General features: G+C 37.1%; 2 protein-coding genes across 4 annotated transcripts; both read left to right on the plus strand.

Annotated features, from left to right (window-relative positions):
* On the plus strand, positions 1-27,819 carry LOC138315678 (uncharacterized). 3 transcript variants are annotated; one of them, XM_069256873.1, is made up of 13 exons: positions 1-1,359; positions 5,787-6,565; positions 6,789-6,818; positions 6,986-7,045; positions 7,237-7,302; positions 7,855-7,902; positions 8,575-8,805; positions 9,793-9,870; positions 10,751-10,813; positions 24,644-24,892; positions 25,838-26,022; positions 26,865-27,103; positions 27,494-27,819. In XM_069256873.1, exons 2-13 carry the CDS (start codon positions 5,809-5,811, stop codon positions 27,768-27,770), a joined length of 2,283 nt encoding a protein of 760 aa, XP_069112974.1. In that variant the 5' UTR covers positions 1-1,359; positions 5,787-5,808; the 3' UTR covers positions 27,771-27,819. The 3 variants fall into 3 exon arrangements, with proteins under 3 accessions (XP_069112974.1, XP_069112975.1, XP_069112976.1); XM_069256874.1 differs by lacking the exons at positions 1-1,359; positions 27,494-27,819 and having other exon boundaries at positions 1,373-6,565; positions 26,865-27,107; XM_069256875.1 differs by lacking the exons at positions 1-1,359; positions 25,838-26,022; positions 26,865-27,103; positions 27,494-27,819 and adding exons at positions 15,706-15,869; positions 16,475-16,620 and having other exon boundaries at positions 1,373-6,565; positions 24,644-24,835.
* Positions 19,892-21,605, plus strand: LOC138312783 (uncharacterized). The gene is made up of 2 exons (XM_069253544.1): positions 19,892-19,910; positions 20,038-21,605. The coding sequence occupies exons 1-2, from the start codon at positions 19,892-19,894 to the stop codon at positions 21,075-21,077; spliced, it is 1,059 nt and encodes a 352-aa protein (XP_069109645.1). The 3' UTR covers positions 21,078-21,605.
* Positions 27,820-27,822: the final 3 nt, after the last annotated feature.

Raw genomic sequence — 27,822 nt, forward strand, 5'->3', positions numbered from 1 at the left:
CACCATAAATTTATCATCATGTTTTTAACGAACATGGAGCTTTTCCAACATAAATATCAGAAATATACATAAAATAACATGTATTAAGTTTTATACTGGTTTATGGCGGTACATGGTGATTATTTAACTAATAGATATGTATACACATATGACATTGAACAAAAATGCATATTATGTCAAGTTTGCTCTCCGTGCTTATTTTACTTGATTTATTATTATATTTCATTTGGACCTTTATAAAACAAGTTATATGGTTATCCAAGGCAAGTCAAATATCGTCTGAGATATTTATTTTAAAAAATATCACCAGAGTAGAAAACCATTTTCGTCTCTATATAGTACGATGTGTCTTGTCTATTTCATTATTTATCAACACCATTATTTATATATCTGGTACATTTTTGTACAATTTATTATCTTGTCTAGTACGTTGTATGGTATCGCAACACGTATTTTATACGAAGTTTAAATACCGTTCCCACAAAAATCCCTCCGGTGGCCCCCGGAAATTAGGCAAAGCATAGTCAACCGATCGCCGTATAGTAAACACTCAAAATGACCGAATGGAAGTATTGTTTACACGACGTTAATGTATATATATTGTTCTGAGGGACTCTTTAACTTCATCACATAACAAAACATTCACTTGTTCATGATAAGTAACAAGTTCTTCCGTAGAAGTTCCTGCTAACATGAACGACACACTTTTGACAGGGCACGCCATTTCGTTTGGTCTGGAAAGTCACGTGATCGTCTACGATTGAAAATGCATATTCAAACACTCTGGATATCGAATTTTTAATCATTAATTTCTTTTGAACTCGGGACTTTTTGGATGTGTAATTAGGGGAAAGTTGATAACTTTTTATAATATATGTACCCTAATTTTCTTTTGTTGATTTACAGACCCTGAAAGATACGGATTATGCGGCTTTAAACCTTTTTGTTTTTTTTATATGAGTTTTCTGTTGTAGTTTTTCTTTCTATTTTCATAAATTGTTATAAGTCCATCCAATACTACAGGTTTTCTAGGCCGATTTCACCTAGTTGGTATGCAGGCAATAGTAAGATATTTATCCTTGTATTTTAATTATATCCATCTGATCATGCACGCTTTGAGTAGAAAATATGCGCTCGCTCCAAGATTTTGGCCATTTGAAAAAACAATAAATGTAAAAAAATTTCGCTCGCTCGCTCCAATTTTGAAATTCCAAAATCCGAAGAACAAGAAATCAAATTGGTATGGCCTTATTTTGTTATTGATTGGTACACTGTAGTTTTTCATCATTTTATAAGAATATGAAATAATTTCAAAACTGCTTTCTGCACATTCAGGCTCAAAAATTATTGATTTTATTGGTATGTAAGTACTTTGTGTGGCTTGGTGTTGGTGTCAGCTTTGCTTTGATGTCTGGTACAATATTACACTAATATCCATTGCATGATTGTAAATATCATTTCTCCTCTGCATATCCCAATTCCATTATGTCAGCATAATGCATGGTAATTGACATATTGTGTATGACCTATAAAATCCAACTAATGATTTCTAATGTGTTCTTCTCCAACTTGCAACACTCTAGATCTATCCTCTGCACTGTCATAGAAACTCACTAACTATTTAGATTAGATCCCACACCTAAAATCATTTCTTTTTTCTTAATTTTCAAACATATTATTATGTATATCTATGTATTTTTCTCTAACAGGGCTGGGTTGATTTTTAGCAATTTCGTATCCTGTAGGCATGATTGTGACAATGTCATTCGACAAGAATTGGTTAAATTTACTATAATTTTGGTAATATTTTCAGTACATTTTTCTATCATACATATAGATAAATACATACAATAATTGGCTGTTTCATCAAATTATATTTTTCACTAAACAAATGTATAACTTTTATTTTCACAATTTATTTTTCACTCTTTTTTAGCCCACCATCATCAGATGGTGGGCTATTCAAATCGCCCTGCGTCCGTGGTCCGTCGTCTGCCGTCCGTCGTCCAGCGTCCAGCGTCCGACGTCCGTCGTCCGTCGTCTGTCCGTAAACAATACTTGTTATCACTATTTCTTAAAAACTACTGCAGGGATTTTGTTCAAACTTCACATGGAGGGTCCCCTTGGTCCATATTTGTGCCATACAGATTTTGTGGTTGATCGGAAAAACAAGATGGCCGCCGGGCAGGCATCTTTGATTTTGGCAGTTGAAGTTTGTTATCAATATTTCTTGAGAACTACTGAAGGGATTTTGTTCAAACTTCACATGGAGGATACCCTTGGTCCCTAGTTGTGCCATACAGATTTTAAGGCTGATTGGAAAAACAAGATGGCCGCCAGGCAGCCATCTTTGATTTTGGCAGTTGAAGTTTGTTATCGATATTTCTTGAGAACTACTAGAGGAATTTTGTTCAAACTTCACATGGAGGTTACCCTTGGTCCCTAGTTGTGCCATACAGATTTTGAGGCTGATAGGAAAAACAAGATGGCCGCCAGGTGGCCATCTTGGATTTTGATAGTTAAGGTTTGATATCCCTATTTATCACACTTTTGTCTTTGATAATGAACGTTTTGCCCATGCGATACTAGTGCTGTCCGTGCCGTCATATCAGCGCCCGGGCTGATATCACATTATGACGTCATAATTAGATATCAGCCCGGGCTGACCGGGCTGATATCAGTTATCGGCCCGGGCTGATATCACGTCATCCGGGGTTTTCAGTCCGGATTTTAGAGTTGCCGCTTCCATTCAGTTTCCTACAGACGATAAGTTGAATAACGGATACAATTTTCAATTTCAAAATAGCTCTCGGATAAACGTATTGAGAAAGATATCAGAAATCAGAAATGGTCTGTTTCATATTGATTTTACTGGAGATATTGTCTTAACTAAGATCAGGTTGAAATGAGTTAAAATGTCCACTGTGCCGAAAACAAAGCATCGCAATTCACATAATTATAACACACAAAAAGAATGTATTCGGTATAAATAAAATCAACGACATAAATCAACGACATGCGTTTGTCAACAAGAAGAGACACAGGAATAAATTAGACAGTTTAATACGAGTAGTTTAATTTTCCCGTCGAATTCATAATTCCTGTCCGTTGTAAAACTGATCATTCTGAAATGAACCCGCTTTGCCGGAATTTGTTGAACATTATCATTTTGTTTTAAGTGATATAGTTAGCCTTCAATAGGATCTTGTTAATTTTGCTTAAAATTTGTGTTTCAACTCGTTCATTTAACCGGGGATTATGTATTTGTTAAAAACATATAGATCTACATGTACATGTAATGAAGTTTTCCCACTGTTTCAACATCAAATTGACCTACATTATGACCAGTGGAATATCGGTCACAGTTGTGTAGGAAGATGAAACGTAATGGGGGGGCAAAGGTCTTCAATATTTTGTAACACCCCCCCCTCCTACAGGAGGAGATTCATTCAACTCCCAACCATATATGCTTTATGTACATTTTTCATATCTCATTAAATTTAATCCTTGTACACGTTTATAAGCAGTGGGGTCACTAAAAGGAAATTAACGAATATGTAAATTGGCTAAATTGGCGTGTGAGCGTCGAAGGCGCGAGATTTTGGTGTTTTAGGGGTCTGAGGGTGACCCCCGGGAAAAAATATTGAAATTTAAAATGGCTGAGATGAGTTTTACAATGTATTTTGATGATTTTACGAGTGCCCGAAAGCGTGAGATTTTGGTGTTTGTGGGGTCCGGGGCCTTCCCCGGGAAAATATTACGATTTAGAATAGCTTAAATGAGTTTTGATGAATTTGCAAGCGCCCGAAAGCGTGAGATTTTGATGTTTGGGGGGTTTTAGATTTAGAATGGCTTAGATAAGTTTTACGATGCATTTTGATGAATTTATGAGCGCTCAAAGGCGCAGGAATTTGGTGTTAGGGGGGTCCCGGGGTCTCCCCCGGCAAAAAAAATTACGATTTAGAATGGCTGAGATGAGTTTTACGAGGTATTTTAATTATTATAAAGCGTTCTTAACATGGTAATTTTTCGATTTAAAGCTACGTGCATTTAGAAATGATAATTGTGTCGCCATAACATTATGCAACCCTACTCGATCTGAATATACCGGCTTCACACCATCGGCACATTGTTGTGTAACATAAAAAAATGAATTAATTGTCTCGACATATAAACAAATTGATCTTTTAAGAGACATTTTTTTAAATAGTACATATAATCCCTTGATGGACATTTTAGTCTAGTTCGTGTGTATTGAATTTTTACTATTTAAGGTTTGACATTATGTGCTTGAACGTTTTAGGAAATGCGCCGCACAGCGGAAAATTTTCTTGAATGAAGTACGAAAAATGTGCAGGAGGACCCTTTTTTCTTTCAAATAAGCATTTTTAGAAAATTTCAGTCGGCGAAAATGGGGGGCAAAAAGACATGTTTGCCCCCCCCCCGTCCTGGGGAACTGGGGGGCAGTTGCCCCCCCCTGCCCCCCTGCTTCCTACGCCCCTGGGTCATTGATCAATACATTTTAATACGTGTATTTAAATTGTTAAAATTTCTTTCTTTTTTTTCCCAAAATGTGTGATAAAAAGGTTATGATATGTCAATTTTGATATCGCACCCTTTATCAGCCCTTGACCTGATATCAGCCATCGGGCCTGCGGCCCTTGGGCTGATATGGCGGTCTCGGGCTGTTAAATGGTGCGATATCAAAATTGTTATATAATAACCTCTAATTCTCAAAAAGTGCTGAAGGGATCTTTCTCAAATTTAATATGTAGGTTCCCCTAGGGCCCTAGTTGTGCATATTGCATTTTTGGACCAATCGGTGAACAAGATGGCCGCCAGGCCGCCATCTTGGATTTTGATAGTTAAAGTTTGTTATCGCTATTTCTCAGATAGTACTGAAGGGATCTGTCTCAAATTTCATATGTAGGTTCCCCTAGGGACCTTGTTGTGCATATTGCATTTTGGGACCGATCGGTCAACAAGATGGCCGCCAGGCAGCCATCTTGGATTTTGTTATTCAAAGTTTGTTATCGCTATTTCTCAGAAGGTACCAAAGTACTGAAGGGATCTGTCTCAAAATTCATATGTAGGTTCCCCTAGGGCCCTAGTTGTGCATATTGTGATTTGGGACCGATCGGTCAACAAGATTGCTGCCAGGCAGCCATCTTGGATTTTGATATTCAAAGTTTGTTATCGCTATTTCTCAGAAAGTATTGAATGGATCTTTCTCAAATTTCACATGTAGGTTCCCCTAGGGCCCTAGTTGTGCATATTGTGATTTGGGACCGATTGATCAACAAGATGGCCGCCAAGGAGTCATCTTGGATTTTGATAGTTGAAGTTTGTTACCGCTATTTCTCAAAAGGTACTGAAGCGATCTGTCTCAAATTTTATATGTAGTATGTTTGAAAAAGTTTAAAAAGTAGAGAAAAGATCCATCTTTCCTTTGTCAGATATAGATCATTCTTTGGTGGGCGCCAAGATCCCTCTGGGATCTCTTGTTATAGTGGGAATGAGTGTATTTAAATGTAAATATAAGCATTGGTTGTCATACTTTTGACATGCATTGGTGTGTAACATACCAATGTTACTAGCATTGGCTATGCTAGAACACCCAATGCATGTCGAAATATGACAACCAATATTTAAATGATTTATATATCATACTTGATGTTTACATTCTATTGTATATAAGGGAGATATTTCGATTCAATCAGTGATGCAATCCACTTTATTTTCAAATTTAAAAATTTTTTACTGGTAAATAATTACATTTTCCCCAGGTACCTGGAGAGCAATGTCACAATGTCAGCTGGTTGGAGGGAACCATCAGGCTCTGTTCCAAAAGAGCTTCATAACCGGCCCAAATACCTTGTACAACATATTCGTGAAGCAACGGTTAGATGTTCGGACATCACTTCAGACATGGTCACAATGGTAACTGAGAAAGAGTTTCTAGTGCAGTCATCTAACCGCCAGTCTCACTTCTATCGTATTAACCTAGGTGATGAATCCAGTCACACCATGCCATCTTGTGACTGTAGGGCATTCAAGAAAACACATTTCCCCTGTAAGCATTTCTGTGCTTTGATATGCCACATCAATAACATCACATGGAACTCTTTGCCAAACTTCTACATGAACAATCCTCATTTTATCATTGATGAGGATTGTGTCAAGCTGCCGAAAGATCAACTTTTTAACATACAAGAAGTGGAGCATTCTACAACAGCATGTGCACCTTGTAAAGACCTAGATAACACCATCACAGAGCCACAGCAGCCGCAAGGTCCTTCTCTTTCTGACTCTGCCAGGAAGGTCAGGGAAATCTTGAAAGATTTATACAATCTCACGTACATTGCTGATTCCGTGCAGGCTATGGAAGAGGCAAGAAAACATCTGTCCTCTGCAGCAGAGCAACTCCGAGAAGGTTGTCCTGTCAATGGTTCATTGCTAATTGAGAATATTCCTCCAAAGAGACCATCCAAAAAACGAAAATTGTCCACTGAACCTCTTCTTAAAAAACTGCCAACAAGAGCCAAGAGGAAACGTACAATCAAACGTAAGGAGTCATTAAAAGTATATTTTCAAGACAACATACACATATATGATATGTTTTGTATAACATAAAAATGCCAGCCATTAACAGTAGGATTAGGATCTGGTAAAAATCCAACCATTAACGAGAATATACACTCCTTTGGGAAATATATTGGCGCATTTGCAAACAGTACCAGTTTTATTGCAATTTGTTAATTAATGAATGGGAATTAATCTATTTTCAGACCAATTCCAGAGAATTTCTGTAAATGACGGTGAGTATTTAACATTACATTTTGGAAACTGCTTTCAATACTGTGACATAGGCTCAAGTAAACAAAATGTTATCTGCATATGAAGCATTAATACTGTAAAATGTGTTGGTTTGTATTTGTGACACACTTTGACCTTGTACTTAACTTAATTAATTTTTGTATTACAGAAGCACCTAGGCCATTATGTAAGAAAAGCAATAAGAGGAAAAGGACCAATATACTGTCAGGTACACATATTATCTATATACTAGCTGTATGATATTATCTAACCAGCAAGAATTCTCAAAATATTTAATAACTTTTTACTCCATATAATGTTGAGAGAAAAAAACTTTTAATTTCAGGAAAAACAGTTAACATTTAAAAATGCAAAAAGTTCATTAATGGTCATTCAGATTCTTTTTTTTTCAATTTTTAGAAAAGATGACTGTCATAGAAGTCAGACAGGAGATGGAAAAGAACAATGACAAGAGTAATAATTCTGGTATGTATACATGAATTGTTATCACATCAATTATTATATAGTTCCCATGATACTTATTCAGTGATCTTAAAGAAAGTTAATAAGCTGTTACATCTTGAAAAATTTTCAACATGGAAATTTCCTGACAGTAACATACAAAGTTAATACCCTTTATAATGATAATTTAACTGAGTACCCAGATAAATGTGTACTTATCATAATTTGAATGCTTCCTTAAAATCTAAAAGATCTTAGAATATTTTGGAAATGGAAACTGTTTCTTGGTAAATTATGAAAAGTTAATGAAACAGTACAAAATGTATAATATGCCCTGATCTGAGGTGACTGTTAAAGTCCAAGACCAGGCCTCTTATTAAAGAAGCTTTATGAGACACTGGTGGGTGACTTAAATTTGTCGAATAAGCTTGTTTCAGTTATACTTAGAAGTAAGGACACTTCTATGTTTTTCTTTAATACAGTATATGAACTGAATCCATACACACTCAGAAACTGACATTATCTATCATTTTAATATGAATGTATTCATGATAAAGTTACTCTTATCTGTTATAGAATCATCGCCTAAATCCTCCAGGAGTGAAGTTCTGAAAAGAATAAAAGGTAAAGAGAAATGAATGTTTTATTTCTAATATTTCCTTTGGTTGTGTTTTTATCTTACTGTAATACTATGCATTTATAGCTTCCATTTTATTATAGCTAATGTGGTTCAGTGATTATGCTACTTGCCTTAACCTAGACAGCCAGAATTCAATCCCTGGCACCAGTGTTCTCCTTTCAGGATATTTTCCGGCTAGTGCTAAGGACCGACTGACCCTAAAAGTTACTGGTCCTGTAACAAAGTTACAATTCATCCTTGTAGTTTATTTACTAGCAAAGTCATAGTTGTACTTACAAAAAATATCCACATATCTGTTTTAGAATCATTCGCTCTCAACAAAGTTGACTGAAAACCAGAATATTACGAAAATCTGTTTTGCTCAATTTGATCTTTAACCTTTCTACAATGCTACTGCTATTTTTGTTTTGTATATCTTTAGTAGTCTATCAGAACTGGACCAAAAACGTTACCGTTAAAAGGACCAGTTGCATGGCAAAAAATGTCTACCCTACTGTAAAGTTGCCGGTCATGGGCAGACAGACAGGCGTTTATTTGCCCGATTATGTGGTTTTTTTCCGGGCACTCCTGTTTTTTCACACTCTATCACCCCAACCCAAGCACATATTTATTTATTGGTATCATGGATATGGAAAATCTTATTTGACTGTCAACAGACATGATCAGGGAAATGTTGGAGGAAACCTGGATGGCATTGCTCCAGACAGCCAGAAGGACTGCCAGTTATTCTTACGATATTGAAACTAGAAAAGCTCAAGCTGTCTTGGATGAGTGTTGTGATGAAGATGATCACCATGACTTCATCAAGGAAATTTCGGAGCTGGCTCCAGAAACCTTCAACATTCATGAAAGGTTGAGACTCTCCTTTCTACTCCTCTGTCTACTTGGTAAGTGTTATCAATAATCAATATCTTAGCATCATTCAACTAAACAGTTATTCAGTTAAGATCTGATATAAAATTTGGAAATTTAAGACAAGTGGCCCAATAGTCTTGACCATCATTTCACAAATTTAGCAATTAATGATCTAACATGTAGTCTTTGAGAGATATGAGGAGATTACACTCTGGTATTTCAAATTCTTTTTTAATTAATATTCCACAAAAATCTAATTCTCTTAAAGGGACAATTCACTCAGGCTAATTCTTTTACATAACCAAGAAGCAAAATATGGCATAAATGTATTGTTCTACATTTCTTATGAAACATTTAACACAATATATTGACAAACTCCATGTCATTGTTAAGTATTTTAATTGATACCGTTGTAATTACAAATCGTTGATCAATACGATTAAGCAGGTACAGTATGTACTCTGTACCCATACCCGAGCCAAAGTCACGCACGTTAAACAAATGAACTACATAACCACTGAGGAGTTAATAAAATGATTTTTAGGCAAGACAATTCACCTAATAAGGTAAACCACTACTGTCAGAGCGATTTGAGCAGTTCTAGACAAAAGTTGCATTATTCTACGATCAAGGGACAGGGTTCGGCATACAAGATGTTCGACCACAATGTATAATGGAGGACATGAAAGTTTCACACGCATTTCACCACCATGGACTTTTCTAGCATATCACAGTAAAATCGACTGATCTAATTTCAATTAGAACTGGTTTTTCCCAATATATGTACAAATTTTAATGTTCTCTTAGATTGAATTGTCCCTTTAAAGTCTGATTCTATGAATACCTTGTTTGTTTTGATAAAACTAAATCCTTCACATGATTTATTTAAGCATTAAATTACCTTCTAGGGGGATTTATGGTCCTATACTTCTCCCTGGATTGCAGACAAGTTGAATAACATGCCTTAGCACATTATAATTAATTAGTCAATTAATCATTAATCAATTTACATTTTCCAGACCCTGAGCAAAGTCCATCAGATGTCACATTACCAGAGCCATTGCTGTCAGTTTCTCCAAGCCTTAAGAGTACATCAAGTGGGTATCTATAAATTATTGGAAGAATTCATTGTAAGATAGTATTTGGCTGGTAGGAGAGCTCAAATGTTAAAGATGCTCCACCGCTGACAAATAGTATTTTTTCGCTATTAAAAACAGGAGCAGACGATTTAGTATTTTTCTTCAGTTACAAAAGTTACTCACTTTACACCATTACCACCATTAAAAAGTTTGAGCTTCAAATTTTACTTCAAGTTAAAAATATGAAAAATAATTAATTGCATCCCGAAAAAATTCAGTGGCACTATATCTTATATGAAATGAAGTAATGATTGCGCATGCACCCAAGGCGAAATAAATCATTTTATATTATTTTTTGTGTTAATTAGGCATATATATACACGATTAAACACCAATTATTGTTCAAATGACGAATATCATTTATGATCTGTCGGCGGTGGAGCATCTTTAAAGTTCTATTTGTCTGTGAAAAAAATGATGTAAAATAGATCAGAATGTTATGATTAAGTTTGGTTTTTTGAGCATCCATTTCACAGTCATTTAAGATTTTGGAAGGTTGCTATGGAGGGAAGCCTAAGTCTCAAAGAAAATCCTCCAACCTCCTGGCAACTGCCCCACATGGGTGTTGAAAACATGACCCACAGGTGGAGGACTTGAGATATACTTATGTACTTATATAGGATTACAAGAAGCGGTATGATGTTATAGTGAATATAGTAATTATTGCTGAGGTAATCATAATGATATTTTTAGAAGATAGAGAGAATTCTCTAATTACTGCTATATTACAAATTAAAGGTTAAAATTTATGTGTATTTGTTTGAACGATTAGAATGTGTTTTTCTCATATCTGGGAGTATAGCATGACAATTTCTTTTTTACATGTCATGTCATGAAGAACTGAAATTGAAGAAGGAAAAAAGGATCAGGTTCAATCTACCAAGTGATGGTGATAAGAAAGGTGAGATACTTTTGTATGAAAGTTTTAATGCCACCAGATTAATAACATTGATTATTGACAGTGAAGATGTTTATTTGATTTTGATTGCATCCTATTAACAACCATGGTCATGAAAGGTCATGCCAGGTTTGAAGTTGGCAAAAACTTGGAAAACTTGAAGAAAAACTGCCTACCAATGGTTATAGAGTACCTTGACATAGTTATATTTTTAATCAAACATTCAATAACCAGAGCCATATCTTCTAACTATTGTAGTTACCCAACTTAGCAACCAACACCGTTTTTAATTTGGCGTCAAACATGCAAAAGTAGACCATTACATATAGATTCAACAGTGCTCTATTGAAAATATCTCTGAATCTGTATCCTATTGCGTCCATACCTTTACAGCACTGTTCAATCTCTCATTTATTAGCTCACCTGGTCCGAAGGACCAAGGTGAGCTTATGCCATACCGTAGCGTCCGGCGTCCGTCGTCCGTCCGTCCGTCCGTCAACAATCGACTTCTTCTCCATAACCACTGGTCGGATTTCAACAAAATTTGACTGGTAGCATCCTTATGGGCTACAGTACCTGAACCGTTTAACGTTCCCAAATTTGCGTTTCGTTTGCGTTTGCGTTATTTCCGTTAGCAATCGTTAGCGTTAGCAATCGTTTATCGTTAATCGTTATCGTTTGCGTTAGCAATCGTTAATCGTTAGTTGCGTTTACAATCGTTTGCGTTAGAAATCGTTTGCGTTAATCGTTAGCAGGACCCACTTCCGCTAACGTTAACCACTAAAAATAGAACCAAATGCCGGTGATATGCTTTGACGATCCGGATATAATGTTCATTTTTATCTACTAAGATATTACGTTTACCGCTTCGTGTATCCAGGACGACTGATAGATTACACAAGAAAATAGCTAAAACAGATAATAAAAATATAAAAATGTTATTACAGACACGCTGCATAATATTGTTCTTGTTATGTTAAATATTATCAATGTACGAAGAACGCAAAAAAAAGACTCGGAAGATTTGTAAATAAATTCGTGAAATTTAAAAATCATTAATATGACGAGTTTGAACACGAGGAATAGGTGAGATTTGGCATTTACATGTACATATTTTTAAACGCAATTTATTAGTACTTTTATTTATATGAAAATGGAATAAAATGATGTAAATGTTTGCAATCCTACAACTACATGTAGAACACGTGTAGATAATTCGAACTGTGCAGGGGTACGTTACATTGTAAGCCTTCACACGTACTGTACGCGTGTCAAATCAGCTCATATTAATAAAAACTGGACAGTCACGGGTACCTTCTCACACGTGTTCGTTGTTATTTGTAACTGGAATCTCTTCAATTCCCAGCGTGACGTGCACGGATGGTATTTTACCTGTACAGGTATATAGGTCACGACTGGTGTTACCTTGTGTCGACCCCCTGTAGCTGGCCACGGGCGGAGTTCACCTGTAATTAACACCTTCTTGGGAGGGAGATTAACTTTATACCCAACTTACCTGTGCCCCGTACACTGTGACAGTACATTTCACGTCCATATATGTACTGTCGTATTTCAAAGTTTTGATGTGTGCAATATGCTTTCCTATAGTATAGATTACGTTGGAAAGAATTAACTTACACTTATACATTGTATGAATAATTAATTTGTTTAAACTGTAAATTGAAGAGTTGCTTGATGTGAAATGTGATCAAATAACTATATTTCTTACACCAGTTACAAATATACGTAGAAAATTGTCGCAATGCAATTTTACAGTATATAATCTTCAGTGTACATACATGTATGCATGTGCATCACTATCTTCATCGTCGTTGTTATCAATGATTATGCATAATTGACTTAATTTGAATATAAATAACTGGAAGTGAAATATTTTCATTCTTTATATCTTTATTATATGCATGAACTATAAAACGAGAGAACTGCAAATGGTGAAACACAAATTCAAATGTTCAATCTTTATTACAGTAGCTGTAGCGTATGTATGTGCATTTGTAAATGTACATGTACGACCCTAAAATCGATGCCTAGTCAATTGTAAGCAATGAGCTTTTATGAATGCACACCCTAGTAATATACAGCGTGTAATCCGTTATGAAACAAATATTCCGAGAATACAATTTTCCATGGTAAGCGGAAGAGCCTTTCGACAATCAACAAAAACCCTGAATCTTGTGATTGATGCGGGAAACACTATATGTTAATTATTACAATTGTTGAATTATGAAACATCGATAATAGAAATCAAACATATAGATGGAAATTTGATTTACTGCATTTTAAATGTGTTTGTGTGAAAATGTTTTATTCGTCATTTCAATACCATGATACTATTTAAAGTACCAGTATACGCCTGATCGCTTCACTAAAGTTATGACATTGTGACGGTAATATTATCAATAAAGTGTTGTTGTAACAATTTGTTTATTATTTCTTAAAATGTCGGACAAATATGACACTTAGAATAATACAATTCTCTCTTAATACATACGGCTGTACACGTAATTTGTAAACGTACGTGTGAAGTGGAAACTTCGTATCGAGTACAGTCGTGTTTGACTTCATTGTGTTATTATCAGTAAAGAGATGTTGTAACAATTTGTTATTTCTTAAAATATCGGGTAAAATGACACTTTAGAATAATACCATTCTTTCTCCATACACACAGTTGCACATGTAATTCATTTTGTAAACGTACATTTTGTACATGTAAAGTGGAAACTTTGCATTGAGTACTCTCGTCTTTGACTTCATCGTGTCCATAGGCAAATGTTTATATGATATACAGAAACTTTAATCCCGAACATACGCCACTTTTTCTTGTTTGTATTTCAGAACGTCAAGATCCGTAATTTATTTACCGTCAAGCCGTGTCCGTGATTATAACAATGGTATTTCCGGTTTACCATAGCCGATCGTTTTGCGTTTTGCGTTAATCGTTAATCGTTAGCCGGTATTGCGTTAATCGTTTATCGTTAATCGTTAATCGTTAGCGTTAGCAATCGTTAGCGTTAGCTAACGGACGATTTTTTTGCGTTGCGTTTGCGTTAGGCTGGGAACGTTAAACGGTTCAGGTACTGTACTAACTGAAAATTGTACAAATGATGGGGCTGACTCCCCAGGGGCCTAAGGGGCGGGGCCAAAAGGGGTCAATTTGGCTATTTCCATTTAAACGACTTCTTCTCTGAAACTAAGCATGGAATAGCACCCAAAATGCAATGGTAGCATTCTTATAGGGTGGGGATTCAAAATTGTACAAATGATGGGGCTGACCCCCTGGGGGCCTGAGGGGCGGGGTCAAAAGGGGTCAATTTGGCTCTTTCCATTTAAACGACTTCTTCTCTGAAACTAAGCATGGAATAGCATCCATAATGCAATTGTAACATCCTTATAGGGTGGGGATTCAAAATTGTACAAATGATGGGGCTGACCCCCTGGGGGCCTGAGGGGCGGGGTCAAAAGGAGTCAATTTGGCTATTTCCATATAAACGACTTCTTCTCTGAAACTAAGCATGGAATAGCATCCATAATGCAATGGTAGCATCTTTATAGGGTGGGGATTCAAAATTGTACAAATGATGGGGCTGACCCCCCCGGGGGCCTGAGGGGCGGGTACAAAAGGGGTCAATTTGGCTTTTCCATATAAACGACTTCTTCTCTGAAACTAAGCATGGGATAGCACTCATAATGCAATGGTAGCATCGTTATAGGGTGGGGATTCAAAATTGTACAAATGATGGGGCTGACCCCCTAGGGGCCTTAGGGGCGAGGTCAAAAAGGGTCAATTTGGCTATTTCCATATAAATGACTTCTTCTCTGCAACTAAGCATGGGATATATAAATATAGCACCCATAATGCAATGGTAGCATCCTTATAGGGTGAGGATTCAAAATTGTGCAAATGATAGGGCTGACCCCCCGGGGGCCTGAGGGGTGGGGTCAAAAGTGGTCAATATGACTATTTCCGTATAAACGACTTCTTCTCTGCAACTAAACATGGGATTACGCTCATAATGTAATGGTAACATCCTTATAAGGTGGGGATTCAAAATTGTGCAAATGATGGGACTGATCTCCCGGGGGGGCCTGAGGGGTGGGGTCAAAAGAGGTCAATTTGGCTATTTCCATATAAACAACTTTTTCTCTGCAACTAAACATGGCATTACATTCATAATACAATAATAACATCCATATAGGGTGAGGATTCAAAATTTTGCGAATGATAGGACTTACCCTCCGGTGGGCTGAGGGGCGGGGTTAAAAGGGATTAATTTGGCTATTTCCATTTAAAAGACTTCTTCTCTGCAACTAAGCATGGAAGAGCACTCATAATGCAATGGTAGCATCCTTATAGGGTGGGGATTCAAAATTGTACAAATGATGGGACTGATCCCCCCGGGGGCTGAGGGGTGGGGTCGAAAGGGAGCAATTTTTGCTGTTATCATATAAACGATATCTTCTCTGCAACTCAGCATGGAAGAGCAATCATAATGCAATAGTAGCATCCTTATAGGATGGGGATTTAAAATTGCACAAAGTATAGGGCTGACTCCCTAGGACCTTAGACGCGGGGCCAAAAAGGTCAATTAGGCTACTATTTTCATATAAATTACTTCCTCTCTGAACCTTTGTATTGGATATCATATTTGTATGGTATCTATAGCATCATTATATGGTTGTGTTTCAAAATTAAACAAATTTTGGAGTCAATTTTACTAATTTTTCTAATTGTAAGTGTCTAATTACAGAAAACAAAAAAAAAAACAGGTGAGCGATACAGGCCCTCTGGGCCTCTTGTTTACAATAGTTACATTGTAGTTACATATAAATTCCAAAAGAAATATTGAAGATGAATAAAAGCGTTTTGAATTTAGATCAAGATCACCAACATGACCATTTGAAGAACCTGATTAGTGTGAGACACTCCCAGACACCATCTTTGACCCTCAAGAAAAACTGTCGTTACTATGTATGTGGCGAGGTACTGGACACAAAAGACTTTAGTACGCTGAAAAATCCAAAGTGGTTAAATGATAAGGTAATGATGATACACAGCTAATAAAGCTATTGCCTATTTGATTTCAGAATGACTTTCAATTTCATCCCTTTTTCATATTGAAAGAAATATTAATAATCAAATGCAAATGAATAAACTTTCAAGTCTTTCATTATCCTGACTTTATTGATATAGAGAATACATGGTTAGTATCTTACAATACAAGGTTTATTTTGGTGCAAGACTTAAGTAGGAAAGCTGAGATGACCAGGCTTTGCTAAGTCATCTTGGCTTTCTATATCGAGCACCAAAATAAAACTTGTATTGCAAGATACTAACCGTGTATTCTGTTTATCCTGCAACCATTCTTTGATGCGGAGGTATAAATTAATTCACTAAACCGAACGAGAGTGGCTTTATTCAGATGTAAGATAAATCAATATGTGGACAATTAGGAAAGCAAATATGAGATGAATTTTAAGAATATTTATATGTCTTTAACTTTTGAAGTGTTTTAACATGAAATTCAAATTTTAAAAAGTATTTCAATAACATACTCTATACAAAATAATAATGAGATGATCATTATAATAAAATCCAAAACCAAGAGGCATGAAAAACTACTGATGAATGAGGTTTTTTTTCAGGTTAAATTTGCAATGTACAAATGGGTGTTTTTGCCTGCAAATGTTGGAAATCATTGGGTACTCCTTGCAGCCAATATGACCACCAAAACTGTATCTGTCCTTGACTCCATGGGTGGAACTAATCAGACACTTATAAACAACTGGAAGTAAGTGTCATATGTAATACCACTAGCTTTTAATGATTGAAAGTAGAAAAAAACGTCATTGTACATCTATCAAGAAAATGGAAAATAATTAATGTTTCACACGTTTGAGTGAAATGAATTAGTGTGAAATAACTTTCTCCCGCGGGTTGTCCGCTAGGTGGCGGTGTAATGCACGTGCAGGCTACCTGGGTAGGCCAGGTAAGGCAGTTCAGGCAGCGCACCGGGCGAGGACAGTCGGGTTTTAAATTGGCAGCGGTCACGCGAGTTACACGTGGGACATTACACGTGGCGATATGAGTGAAGACGATAGTGTGTCTGGAGTTACAGAGACTCATAGGGTTCCAGAACCCTCCTTGTCTGAATTATTTGATGCTATTAATAATAGTCAGAAGGCATTTCAGAGTCAAATTTCTGAATTAAGGACGGAAATTTCGGCAAACAGCAGTGTCAAAGACATAGAGTTTAAGAGGCTGAAAGAAGGCTCGGAATTGACCTGGAAAAGAAACGGTAACAAGGACCAACACAAATTCAATTCGGATATTTTGGACATCATTAAACAAACTTTGTGGGGACTGGAAAACGGAAAAACCGATTATTGTGAGGAATTATTGACGAAAGTTAAAGAAGATATCGAGGAACGGAATAGACATATCAGACTAGCTGATCGTTCCGAATTCGGCTGGGATACGGTCAAGCACTATATGTCTGATCCCATTGCTAAGGATTCAGAAGATTTAAAGAAAATTTACAAGGCAGAGTCGGATGCAAAAAAGGAGAAAGGTAAAAAAGAACAATTGTCGAAGCGGCAGCAGAGACGTTCCGGATATGTTAGACCAGCTCCGTACCCGAGTTTTGCTGTGGGCGCTCCTCCTTCCGGTAACAACATGGCTAATGTACCAGCTGGAGTGTTCGGTGGAGGGAACCAGCTTTTTCGTGGCCCCAGGAAGTTCTGGAGTTATGGGAGTGGAACGTGTTTTGGATGCGGACAGCCGGGACATTTCAGGAGGGAGTGTCCGGCCATTGTTGGACAAGACGGAAAAAACAACCCACACTCCAAATGACAAGTGCGAGATAGGGAAGCGAGACAAGGCACAGAACTTGATATTAGATAAGTATATTGATTATTATGATACTGAAGATAGAGATCATGGTGTTCAGTTAGATGACGAGATAGAGCTCACTGATAATTATTTTGAGTATGAACAAGGAGAAAAGGAGATAGTTGTGAAAGGTAGATTGAAAAAATGTATCGACTTTTGGAAGACATTTTGTAGTAATGATTTTGTGTTAGATGTTATTCAGAATGGTTACAAGATACCTTTTATTTCTACTCCTTGTAAGATGGTTTTGTCGAATAATAAATCAGCATTAGGTCATCCAAAGTTTGTTAAAGAGGCCATTACTGAGTTATTAAGGAAAGGTTTAATAATAGAATGTGATGAAGCTCCCCTAGTTGTAAACCCTCTGACTGTGTCTATACAATCCAATGGGAAGAAAAGATTGATTTTGGATCTTAGAGCAGTAAATGTCCATTTGTGGAAAGAGAAAGTTAAGTTTGATGATATTAGGACTGCTCTGATGTATATTTCAGAGGAGGCGTGGATGTATAAGTTTGATATTCATTCAGCATATCACCACATAGATATTTTTCCTGATCATACAAAGTTTTTAGGGTTTGCATGGTTGTTTGAGGGAAAAGTGAGATATTTCAAATTTCTGGTGCTCCCTTTCGGGATTCGAACAGCTCCATACTTATTTACTAAGGTCACTAGGGCTTTGATAGGCAAGTGGCGGGGTGAAGGGTTGAAGATTTTGATGTATTTAGATGATGGGCTTGGGGCTCATAGTGATAGGCATCAATGTGTTGTTCAGAGTGAACATGTAAAATCAGATCTGATTCTTTCAGGATTTGTTCCTAAGGCAGAGAAGTCCTTATGGGTTCCAGTACAATGTTTGACATTTTTAGGGAATATAATTAACACAGAGGAAGGGTTATTATCTATTCCTGATTACAGAATTCTAAGAGCTAAGTCCTGTTTTGAGGAACTGATTAAAATTGGTGAGCAAGGTCGTTCAGTGCAAGTTAGGAAACTTGCCAAATGTACAGGTCATATCATATCAATGTCACTGGTGTTCGGTAGTGTAACTCAGTTGATGACTCGGAGTATGAGCATACAGATTGCGGGTACATCTTCTTGGAAGGAGTCAGTACAGTTAAATGAACAATCTAGGGAAGAAGTCAAGTTTTGGGACAGAAACATAGATGTTCGAAATAAGTGTCCTTTGAGATTTGAATCAAAATGTCATACATTAGTTTACTCTGATGCGAGTTCCACAGGATTTGGTGGTTATTGTGTTGAATCTCTAGAGGGTGTGTCTCAGGGCTTATGGAGAGAGTGCGATATGAGTCGTAGTTCTACCTGGAGGGAGTTGACTGCTGTTTGTCAGGTATTAAAATCTCTTGTTTGTTTCTTAGAAGGAAAGAGAGTTAAATGGTTCTCTGATAACCAGGGAGTTGTTTCAATTGTTGAAAAGGGTAGTATGAAGGCAGATTTACAGTCTATAGCTCTTAGCATATATGAGGCGTGTTGTGCAAACAATATCAAATTAGAGATGGCATGGGTGCCTCGGTCAGATAACGAGCGAGCTGATTACCTGAGCAGAATTGATGATCCAGATGATTGGGCCATTAGTCCTAAGATTTTTCTTCAACTTAGTAACCTTTGGGGTCCTTTTGAAGTGGACTGGTTTGCCTCTTTTTATAATAATAAACATCCAGTGTTTTACTCAAGGTTTTGGAATCCTGGATCAGCAGGCATGGATGCCTTTTCCGTTGATTGGGCTGGTAAAAATGGGTGGTTTGTACCACCAGTTTATTTGATTACAAGAGTAATTCTTTACATGAAATCATGTATGGCCTTTGGGGCGTTAATTGTTCCAGTTTGGAAGTCCGGGAGGTTTTGGCCCATTTTGTGTCCAAATGGAGATGGTTTTATACCTGCTGTTAAAGATGCTCGATTTCTTCCACAGGCAGAGAATGTTTGTCTGCAGGGAAGGGGAAGTAATTCTGTATTTAGTGAAAGAAAGCTGCCATTTAGAATGCTAGCTTTGTACGTGGACTTTCGTGAAAATGCTTTATAAGTTTATAGTATTAAATTTCTGAAAATTGCGTTGTTTGACAACGTTGGAAAATATGATGTCTGTATGACAGATGTTATGCTAGTGTTTTATCACTAGTGGGTTTGAGTTTGTATAACTCATGTATGTTAGCATGTGTGCTAAGTTGGTCTGTATGACCAGGTTGCTAGGTGTATCCTAGTTTTGAGATAATGCATTGTTGCATAATGGAGTAAGAATTGATTGGTTGACTAATTAAGTTTATGATTTAATTTTAGTATTCTGAAAGTGTTTTTTGAGTAAATTACTTTTCATACTTATTTGTATTTTTCTCTATAAATTTATTTTTGCAGAAAAATAAAAAAGAGATTTTAGAATTGCCACAAAGCTTGAGATGTCTGGCGGAAGGATTACCAGAACTGTTGTTAAATGCGAAAGCAGATAAAACTGTTCAGAAATATTATTATGGTTTTCAAAAGTGGACAAAGTGGGCTAGCGCTAATAATGTAGCGGTGTTTCCTGTTAAACCGTTACATCTTTGCTTATTTTGTAAATTTTTGACATCAAATGGAACTAGTCAAAGTGTGTTAACGGAGATTTTTTATAGTGTCAGATGGGTACATCTATCAGTGGGTGAGAGTTCCCCTACTGATCATTGTCTTGTTAAAAATGTTTTTGAAGGTGCTAAAAGAAAAGTGGCTAGACCTATTATTAAAAAGGATGTTATAACTGTTGAAATTTTAGAGAAATTATTTGATAAATATTATGATCCTTCTGATTTACTGGTGCAGAGAATTATTACAATTTCTTTATTGTGTTATTCAGGCTTTTTAAGGAGTGCAGAGGTCCTGTGTCTCATGAGATGTGATGTAAAGCTTTCCTCCACCCACATGGAAATTTTCATAGAAAAATCTAAAACTGACATATACCGCGATGGAGCTTGGGTTGTAATCGCCAGGACAGGGACAAGATTGTGTCCAGTTAGTAATGTGGAGCTCTATTTTAAGTTGGCTAATCTGTATGAGGACAAAGCTGAATTTATTTTTCGGAATGTGACAAAGCATCAGGACCAGTATGTGCTGAGGAAAAACAATAAACCAATGCTTTATAATAGGCTACGTGAACAATTTATTCAATTTTATCAGCCTATTGTTCCGGATATATCGAGGTTCGGTTTACATAGTTTTAGAGCCGGTGGTGCTACAGCTGCAGCCAGTAATGGAGTTCCAGACAGATTATTTAAAAGACATGGTCGATGGCGTTCTGAAACAGCTAAAGATGGATATGTGAAAGACAGTCTACCAGAGAGATTAACAGTGTCCAAGAATTTGAGTTTATAAGTTTATAGATTTATTATAATATTGATGAACTCTGTTAAAAACTGTTTATTTTAGTTGTGATAGTAAAAGTATATTTTCCATGGGTGGAGGATAGCTAAGTCGATATAGGCTAAATTTAGGTGGGTGTACATGTATATATATTGCCCGTTCTTTTAGTTCATCGCACGGTGCGTTGTGGACAGTCTGTATGTGTTTGTTATTCATTGCCACCTGGACGGTGGCCTGCGGGAGAAATAATGTTTCACACGTTTGAGTGAAATGAATTAGTGTGAAATAACTTTCTCCCGCGGGTTGTCCGCTAGGTGGCGGTGTAATGCACGTGCAGGCTACCTGGGTAGGCCAGGTAAGGCAGTTCAGGCAGCGCACCGGGCGAGGACAGTCGGGTTTTAAATTTTAGTTAATTATACAATTGTGGAAGTATGGATAACAAGATTGTATATTGGTTATATTGATTTTTTGATAAATTGATTGTTAATCTAAAACATTGTCATAGATTAAAAGGCATCGCACGGTGCGTTGTGGACAGTCTGTATGTGTTTGTTATTCATTGCCACCTGGACGGTGGCCTGCGGGAAAACATCATTTTATATTTACCATCAACAACATGTATGACTGTACTCTTTTTCTCTAGAAAGTAATTAGCAATGTTACAGAAAGGTAAAAGAATAAAAAAACAATTTTACAGTTATTTCGCAGACATTTGATATCTTTTAGGGGTACAGTTTCTCGTTTTTAAATTAACACAGGAAATATATGGCCATCAGGTCAAAGAAAACAGCCGAGTTGGCAAATGCAATATGGATTTCAGGCCAATTGGTTTCATCTATCCAGAGAGATGGAAATGCTTGTGGTGCATTTGTGTTGTTGGTAAGAATAAATATTTAAGAAATTGTTATATTTTACATCAATGCAAGATTAAAAAAAGGAATATAGTCCTGTTACTCCATGTCTAGAATGCACTTACGATCTCTACACTCCTGGACTATCTCATAGTAAAATTGGAGGCAACAGAACAGGTAATTTAGTTGTTTGATGTACATCAGAAGAGCCATGTAACAGTACTCTGTGGTTGACTGTATGGCTTTGATGATGGGCGTGCTCTCTCTGTAGTCTTCAAAGAAAACATTTCAGGCCTGTGATTGGTGGAGATGTTTTCTGATGAGCTGAAATTTTACTATGAGATAGTTCAGGGGTATAGAGATCATAAGTGATCAGAACCCCTGGACTGTGACAAATTAATGTAATTTTAAGCTGTCAGCTAGTACTTTTAATACAAGTTTTCTGTAATTCTTCAATATTACTTGGTATATTACACACATGGAGAAAGTCAAACATGACTTGCGTATATATTACAATAAATTACAGTAAAACCCCTCTAACTCGAACCCGGATTCCTCGAATACCCCCTATTCGTCGAACTGGTTGTACGGTCCCGACCGTGTCCCTATATAATCTATGTAACAAAACCCTGTATAGCTCGAACAGCTATTCGTCGAATACCCCTTATTCCCCGAACAGAATTATGTCCCTGTTTCATCAAATACATAGTATTTACCCATGTATTCGTCGAACAGGTGTTCAGCCCTTGAGATTTTTTTTACCTGTGTCACACCTGACTGCACCGACCGACATGGATAATTGCTCACGATCTTGTGTTTATACAGTTTGCGTGTGGAGCCTTTAGGTAATTAAGGGATTAACGGTGTCATTAGTACCTACCTACACGATTGCAAGTAGTTGTTTGATGCTAACTTTATTTGAATATTTCAGAAAAGGCATTAAGTTATTGATGTTTCTCTCGTAATAATCTTCGCTGTAAATACGAAAATACGGAAGTTGTTGATCCGTGTTAATAGAAAGTATGCATTGGCCTCGGGATATATCACTTACTCGGGTTGATAACTCACCGTATCCACCTGAAAATAGGTCGATAATTGTAAAGTATCTGTTGTGGTTTAGTAAATGACAACAGATAGGACCAAAATACAAGGTGTAGAGTGTATATCTGGTTGTATCTGTTGTGGTTTAGTAAATGACAACAGATATGACCAGAATACAAGGTGTTGGGTGTATATCTGGTTGTATCTGTTGTAGTTTAGTAAATGACAACAGATAGGACCAGAATACAAGGTATAGAGTGTATATCTGGTTGTATCTGTTGTGGTTTAGTAAATGACAACAGATAGGACCAAAATACAAGGTGTAGAGTGTATATCTGGTTGTATCTGTTGTGGTTTAGTAAATGACAACAGATAGGACCAAAATACAAGGTGTAGAGTGTATATCTGGTTGTATCTGTTGTGGTTTAGTAAATGACAACAGATAGGACCAGAATACAAGGTGTTGGGTGTATATCTGGTTGTATCTGTTGTGGTTTAGTAAATGACAACAGATAGGACCAGAATACAAGGTGTAGAGTGTATATCTGGTTGTATCTGTTGTGGTTTAGTAAATGACAACAGATAGGACCAAAATACAAGGTGTAGAGTGTATATCTGGTTGTATCTGTTGTGGTTTAGTAAATGACAACAGATAAGACCAGAATACAAGGTGTAGAGTGTATATCTGGTTGTATCTGTTGTTTTGGCTCTGACCCCCAGGGGACAGCGGGGGCGGGGCCCAATAGGGAAATAGAGGTAAATTCTATAAATTGCTACTTGTCCTAGAGTTCTGCATGGATTGTAACCAAATTTGGCCACAAACATCATTGGGGGAAGGGGAACAGAACTTGCATAAATTTTGGCTCTGACCCCCTGGGGGCAGGAGGGGTGGGGCCCAATAGGGGAAATAGAGGTAAATCCTATAAATCGCTAATTGTCCTAGAGTTCTGCATGGAATGTAACCAAATTTGACCACAAGCATCATTTGGGGAAGGGGAACAGAATTTGAATAAATTTTGGCTCTGACCCCCCGGGGACAGCAGGGGCGAGGCCCAATAAGGAAATAGAGGTAAATTCTATAAATTGCTACTTGTCCTATAGTTCTGCATGGATTGTAATCAAATTTGGCCATAAACATCATGGGGGAAGGGGAACAGAACTTGTATAAATTTTGGCTATGACCCCCGGGGGCAGGAGGGGCGGGGCCCAATAGGGAAATAATGGTAAATCCTTTAAATCGCTGCTAGTCATACAGTTCTGCATGGAATATAACCAAATTTGGCCAGAAACATCCTTGGGGAAGGGGAATAGAGATTGTATAAATTTTGACTCTGATCTCCCGAGGGCAGGAGGGGCGGGGACTGATAGCGGAAATAGAGGTAAATATTTAAATTCCTTTAGAAAAGAAACAATGAACCTGTATTCAAAACATAACTTGGCATTACAAACCAGGTGAGCGATACAGGCCCTCTGGGCCTCTTGTTTGTATTCCAGGGGTTACTATCACTGTCATATTATCCACCCCTGTACAATGTAACATAGTCAAACTGAGTGCAATGACGACAGTGATTAAAGTAACCTCTGGAATATCAAGGATCTATTTCTCACACACATTCAGTGCATACAAAGTTCTTCATGTAGATTTATGAACCATTTTAATCATTATATATATTTTTTAACTTTCAGAAATGGAGAACATACTGTTTTGGACGTGCCTCCTGCTACTTGTGTATAGAACTGATGTGTGTAAAGCAGACACAGCACACAAACCAAAGGAAGTACTTGTGATAGGTGGAGGGATCTCTGGTTTAGCTGCTGCCAGGAAACTGGTCAACCATCCCTCACAGATGTTTGATGTTACCGTGCTGGAGGCTAGAAAAGAAAGATATGGAGGACGTGTCTGGACAAACAGGAAACTTTTCAAGAAACCTCTCGGTAAATATTGGCAGATTTTGTGGGGATGATATTTACAGGCATTTGTGGAGGACCAAGGCTTTTTCTCACTTCTTTGGGAATGGGGCCTGTGGCTTTGATTTTGGGAAAATGTGCGACAAAACAAGGATTTGGGGAAAACTATGAAATATGAAATAAAGCATAACAAAGAAGATTTTTTATTTCCAGTATAGTTTATGTACTTTTCTGAAGCCAATTCACAAATATTTAAAGTCTTAACCAACTAAGTTCATGTAATATTTTTGAATAGTTTTCAAGATATTTTGGGCCGAATTGCGCCCATAATCATGTTGAAAAAAACCCTGAGGACTCATTAATTACCATGGGGTCAAGAACAATTTTGAGATGTAACATTTGTAGATATTGATATATCGCTAATCGTTTTTAGCTTGAAAGCAAAAAATTTTAAAGGGCAAAAAAAATATTTGTTACTTTTGTTTCAACTCCAATGAAAATTATCACATTGTTTGATTAACACAGGAACTTTATATCTCATGATCCAGAATATGTAGTCAGCATTCAGAGATTAAGGCCATATAACAAGAATAAAAATATTATATATATATATATATATATATATATATATATTATTTTAATTGTGTAATCATGTTCGTTTTGTGTGTCTTGATAAAGGGGCAGATCACCTTTAAAATTTGACTTTTTTTTTTGTCCACACAGTTGGAATTCCTTCTTTGTCCCATATTATAATTGATAAAACATTGAAGGAAATATATCACATAAAAAGTGTAAACACTCAAGCAAGAACTGCTGATGTGATATTAGGAAATGAAATTTTACTTGATTTAATATGAATGGGGGCCTCAAAAATGAAAAGGAAAAATGGTTGCCTTAGAGACCACACACATGGTCATGTACAGAAGTACTGGTAAGGTATGGTAAAATTGTTCAGTGTTTCTTTTGTTCCAGGTGCAGAGACAGACCTGGGGGCTGTCTGGATCAACTCTAAGGTGAAGGACAATCCGATTCTGGCCATTGCCAGGAAAGGAGAGTTAGAAACCAAAGTGTCCGGACCTATACAGCTCCATGTTCCTGAGGCTGACAAGATCTTCAAGGGAGATGAGGCTAACAAAATATTCACTGAAGTTTTCTCGGTAAGATTTAGTTTGTATGATTGATTTCAACCACCTAGAGTCATTCATATACTGTTGATGGACATTTCACCACGGTTTCCTTCAAGGAAAGTCTGCAATGTCTTGTCTGTATCCTCTGTTTCCATGGTGACCTAGAATGACCCCCAGAGTTTTGGCTGGAAAGCATCATCTAACCCCTCTGTTTCTATGGAGATTAGTAATAGTGACCCAATCAGAGTTGTTCTCACCTATAACCTATGTGTTTCCATAGTGATGACATAGATTGATAGACCACAAAGTTTTAATCAGAATTGTCTTTGCTTATAATCCGTTTCTATAGTGATGACCACCCCCAGAGTTTTGGTCTGTTTCTATATAGTGATGACCGACCCCCAGAGTTTTGGTCTGAAAAGCATATCATCTAACACCTCTCTGTTTCAATAGAGATTACCAAAATTAATTGTTAACGATCGAGTTGCAATATGAACATTTCTCACATTTAACCCCTGTTTCTATGGTGATGACTTTTACTCTCCTTTATTACAATGATCGGGTGGTGTAGTGGTTAAGCCGCTCGCCTTTCACCTAGCCGGCCGGGGTTTGATCCCCAGCACGGACGTGAAAAGGTCAAGGGTCACCTGCCCGATCACGTGGGTTTTCTCCGGGCACTCCGGTTTCCTCCCACACTAAGACCCCTCGCGCGCTTACATCTGGGTCATCGAGAGTGATTTATATAAGTTGTATAACTTGTTTCTCAATCGATGTAAAATAAATAAAGTTTATATTATATATTTATATTTATATATTACAATGACCTTAGAGTTTTGATATGTCTGACTTACTTTCTTTTCTTTATTGCCCAGATAATGCAGTCAGCAGTAGACAAGGTAAAGGCCACTGGTGTCGACATTCCACTACAGAAAGCCGTCGAGGACGAGATCTCAGGTCACACATTCCAGGGTGACCGCGCCATCATCACCAGTATTCTACGTAACCATAACGCTGTCTCCAAGCCGGACTACTCCACCATGCACTTTGATCCAGCGAAACAGTTCGGCTGGAATACAATCGTGGTGGATGGATATGACCAAGTTCTAGACGCGTAAGATCTTCATTAAGATCTTCTCCTCTAATACTTTCTATCTTGATGATTTTCACTCGTTAAAAGATTTTCTTTCTTATATCTGTGAAGTCTTTGTTTCTTACAACCATGATGTACATTGTAGAACATGTAACATATTGTGTGATAACATGCCTTTGTAAATAGGAACTTTCTGTGTTAATTTGCAGTATCAAGTTTCAGTTATTCACTAACAGTAATAAGTATTACGATATCATATTACATAATACATTTACATTAGATACATGTACTAGGGAGGAAGGGGGGGAGGAGACAAAGTCAGCTGGAATTAGGTGTGTAAACTAGTACTATGCATCATTAAACAATTTAGTTAACTCAAATTCCTGAAATTGTTGATTGTTTTATTTCCAGTATTGTATCTGGACTAGGGAGTGAGCGACCTCTGTCTATCAGTCTGAATCAAATTGTCAGACAGATCAAAATCGACTCAAAGAAGAAGAAAGTGATTGTACGTACGAAGGACCTAAATCAGGTCACCGCTGACCTAGTTATCATGGCCGTCCCCGTAGGAGTACTGAGGAGTGAGGCTGTACTGTTTGAACCCGTACTTCCTAAAGAGTGGTACAAGGCCGTGAAGGAGCTAGGTAACCATGTAATATGTAGATTTTATCACGTACAGTTATTCTGATATCTAGTGACTTCTTCATTATATGTGAGTGATTTTTATGGGCGGATCTAAA

This window comes from Argopecten irradians, chromosome 2, assembly GCF_041381155.1.
Source record: "Argopecten irradians isolate NY chromosome 2, Ai_NY, whole genome shotgun sequence".
Taxonomy (NCBI): domain Eukaryota; kingdom Metazoa; phylum Mollusca; class Bivalvia; order Pectinida; family Pectinidae; genus Argopecten; species Argopecten irradians.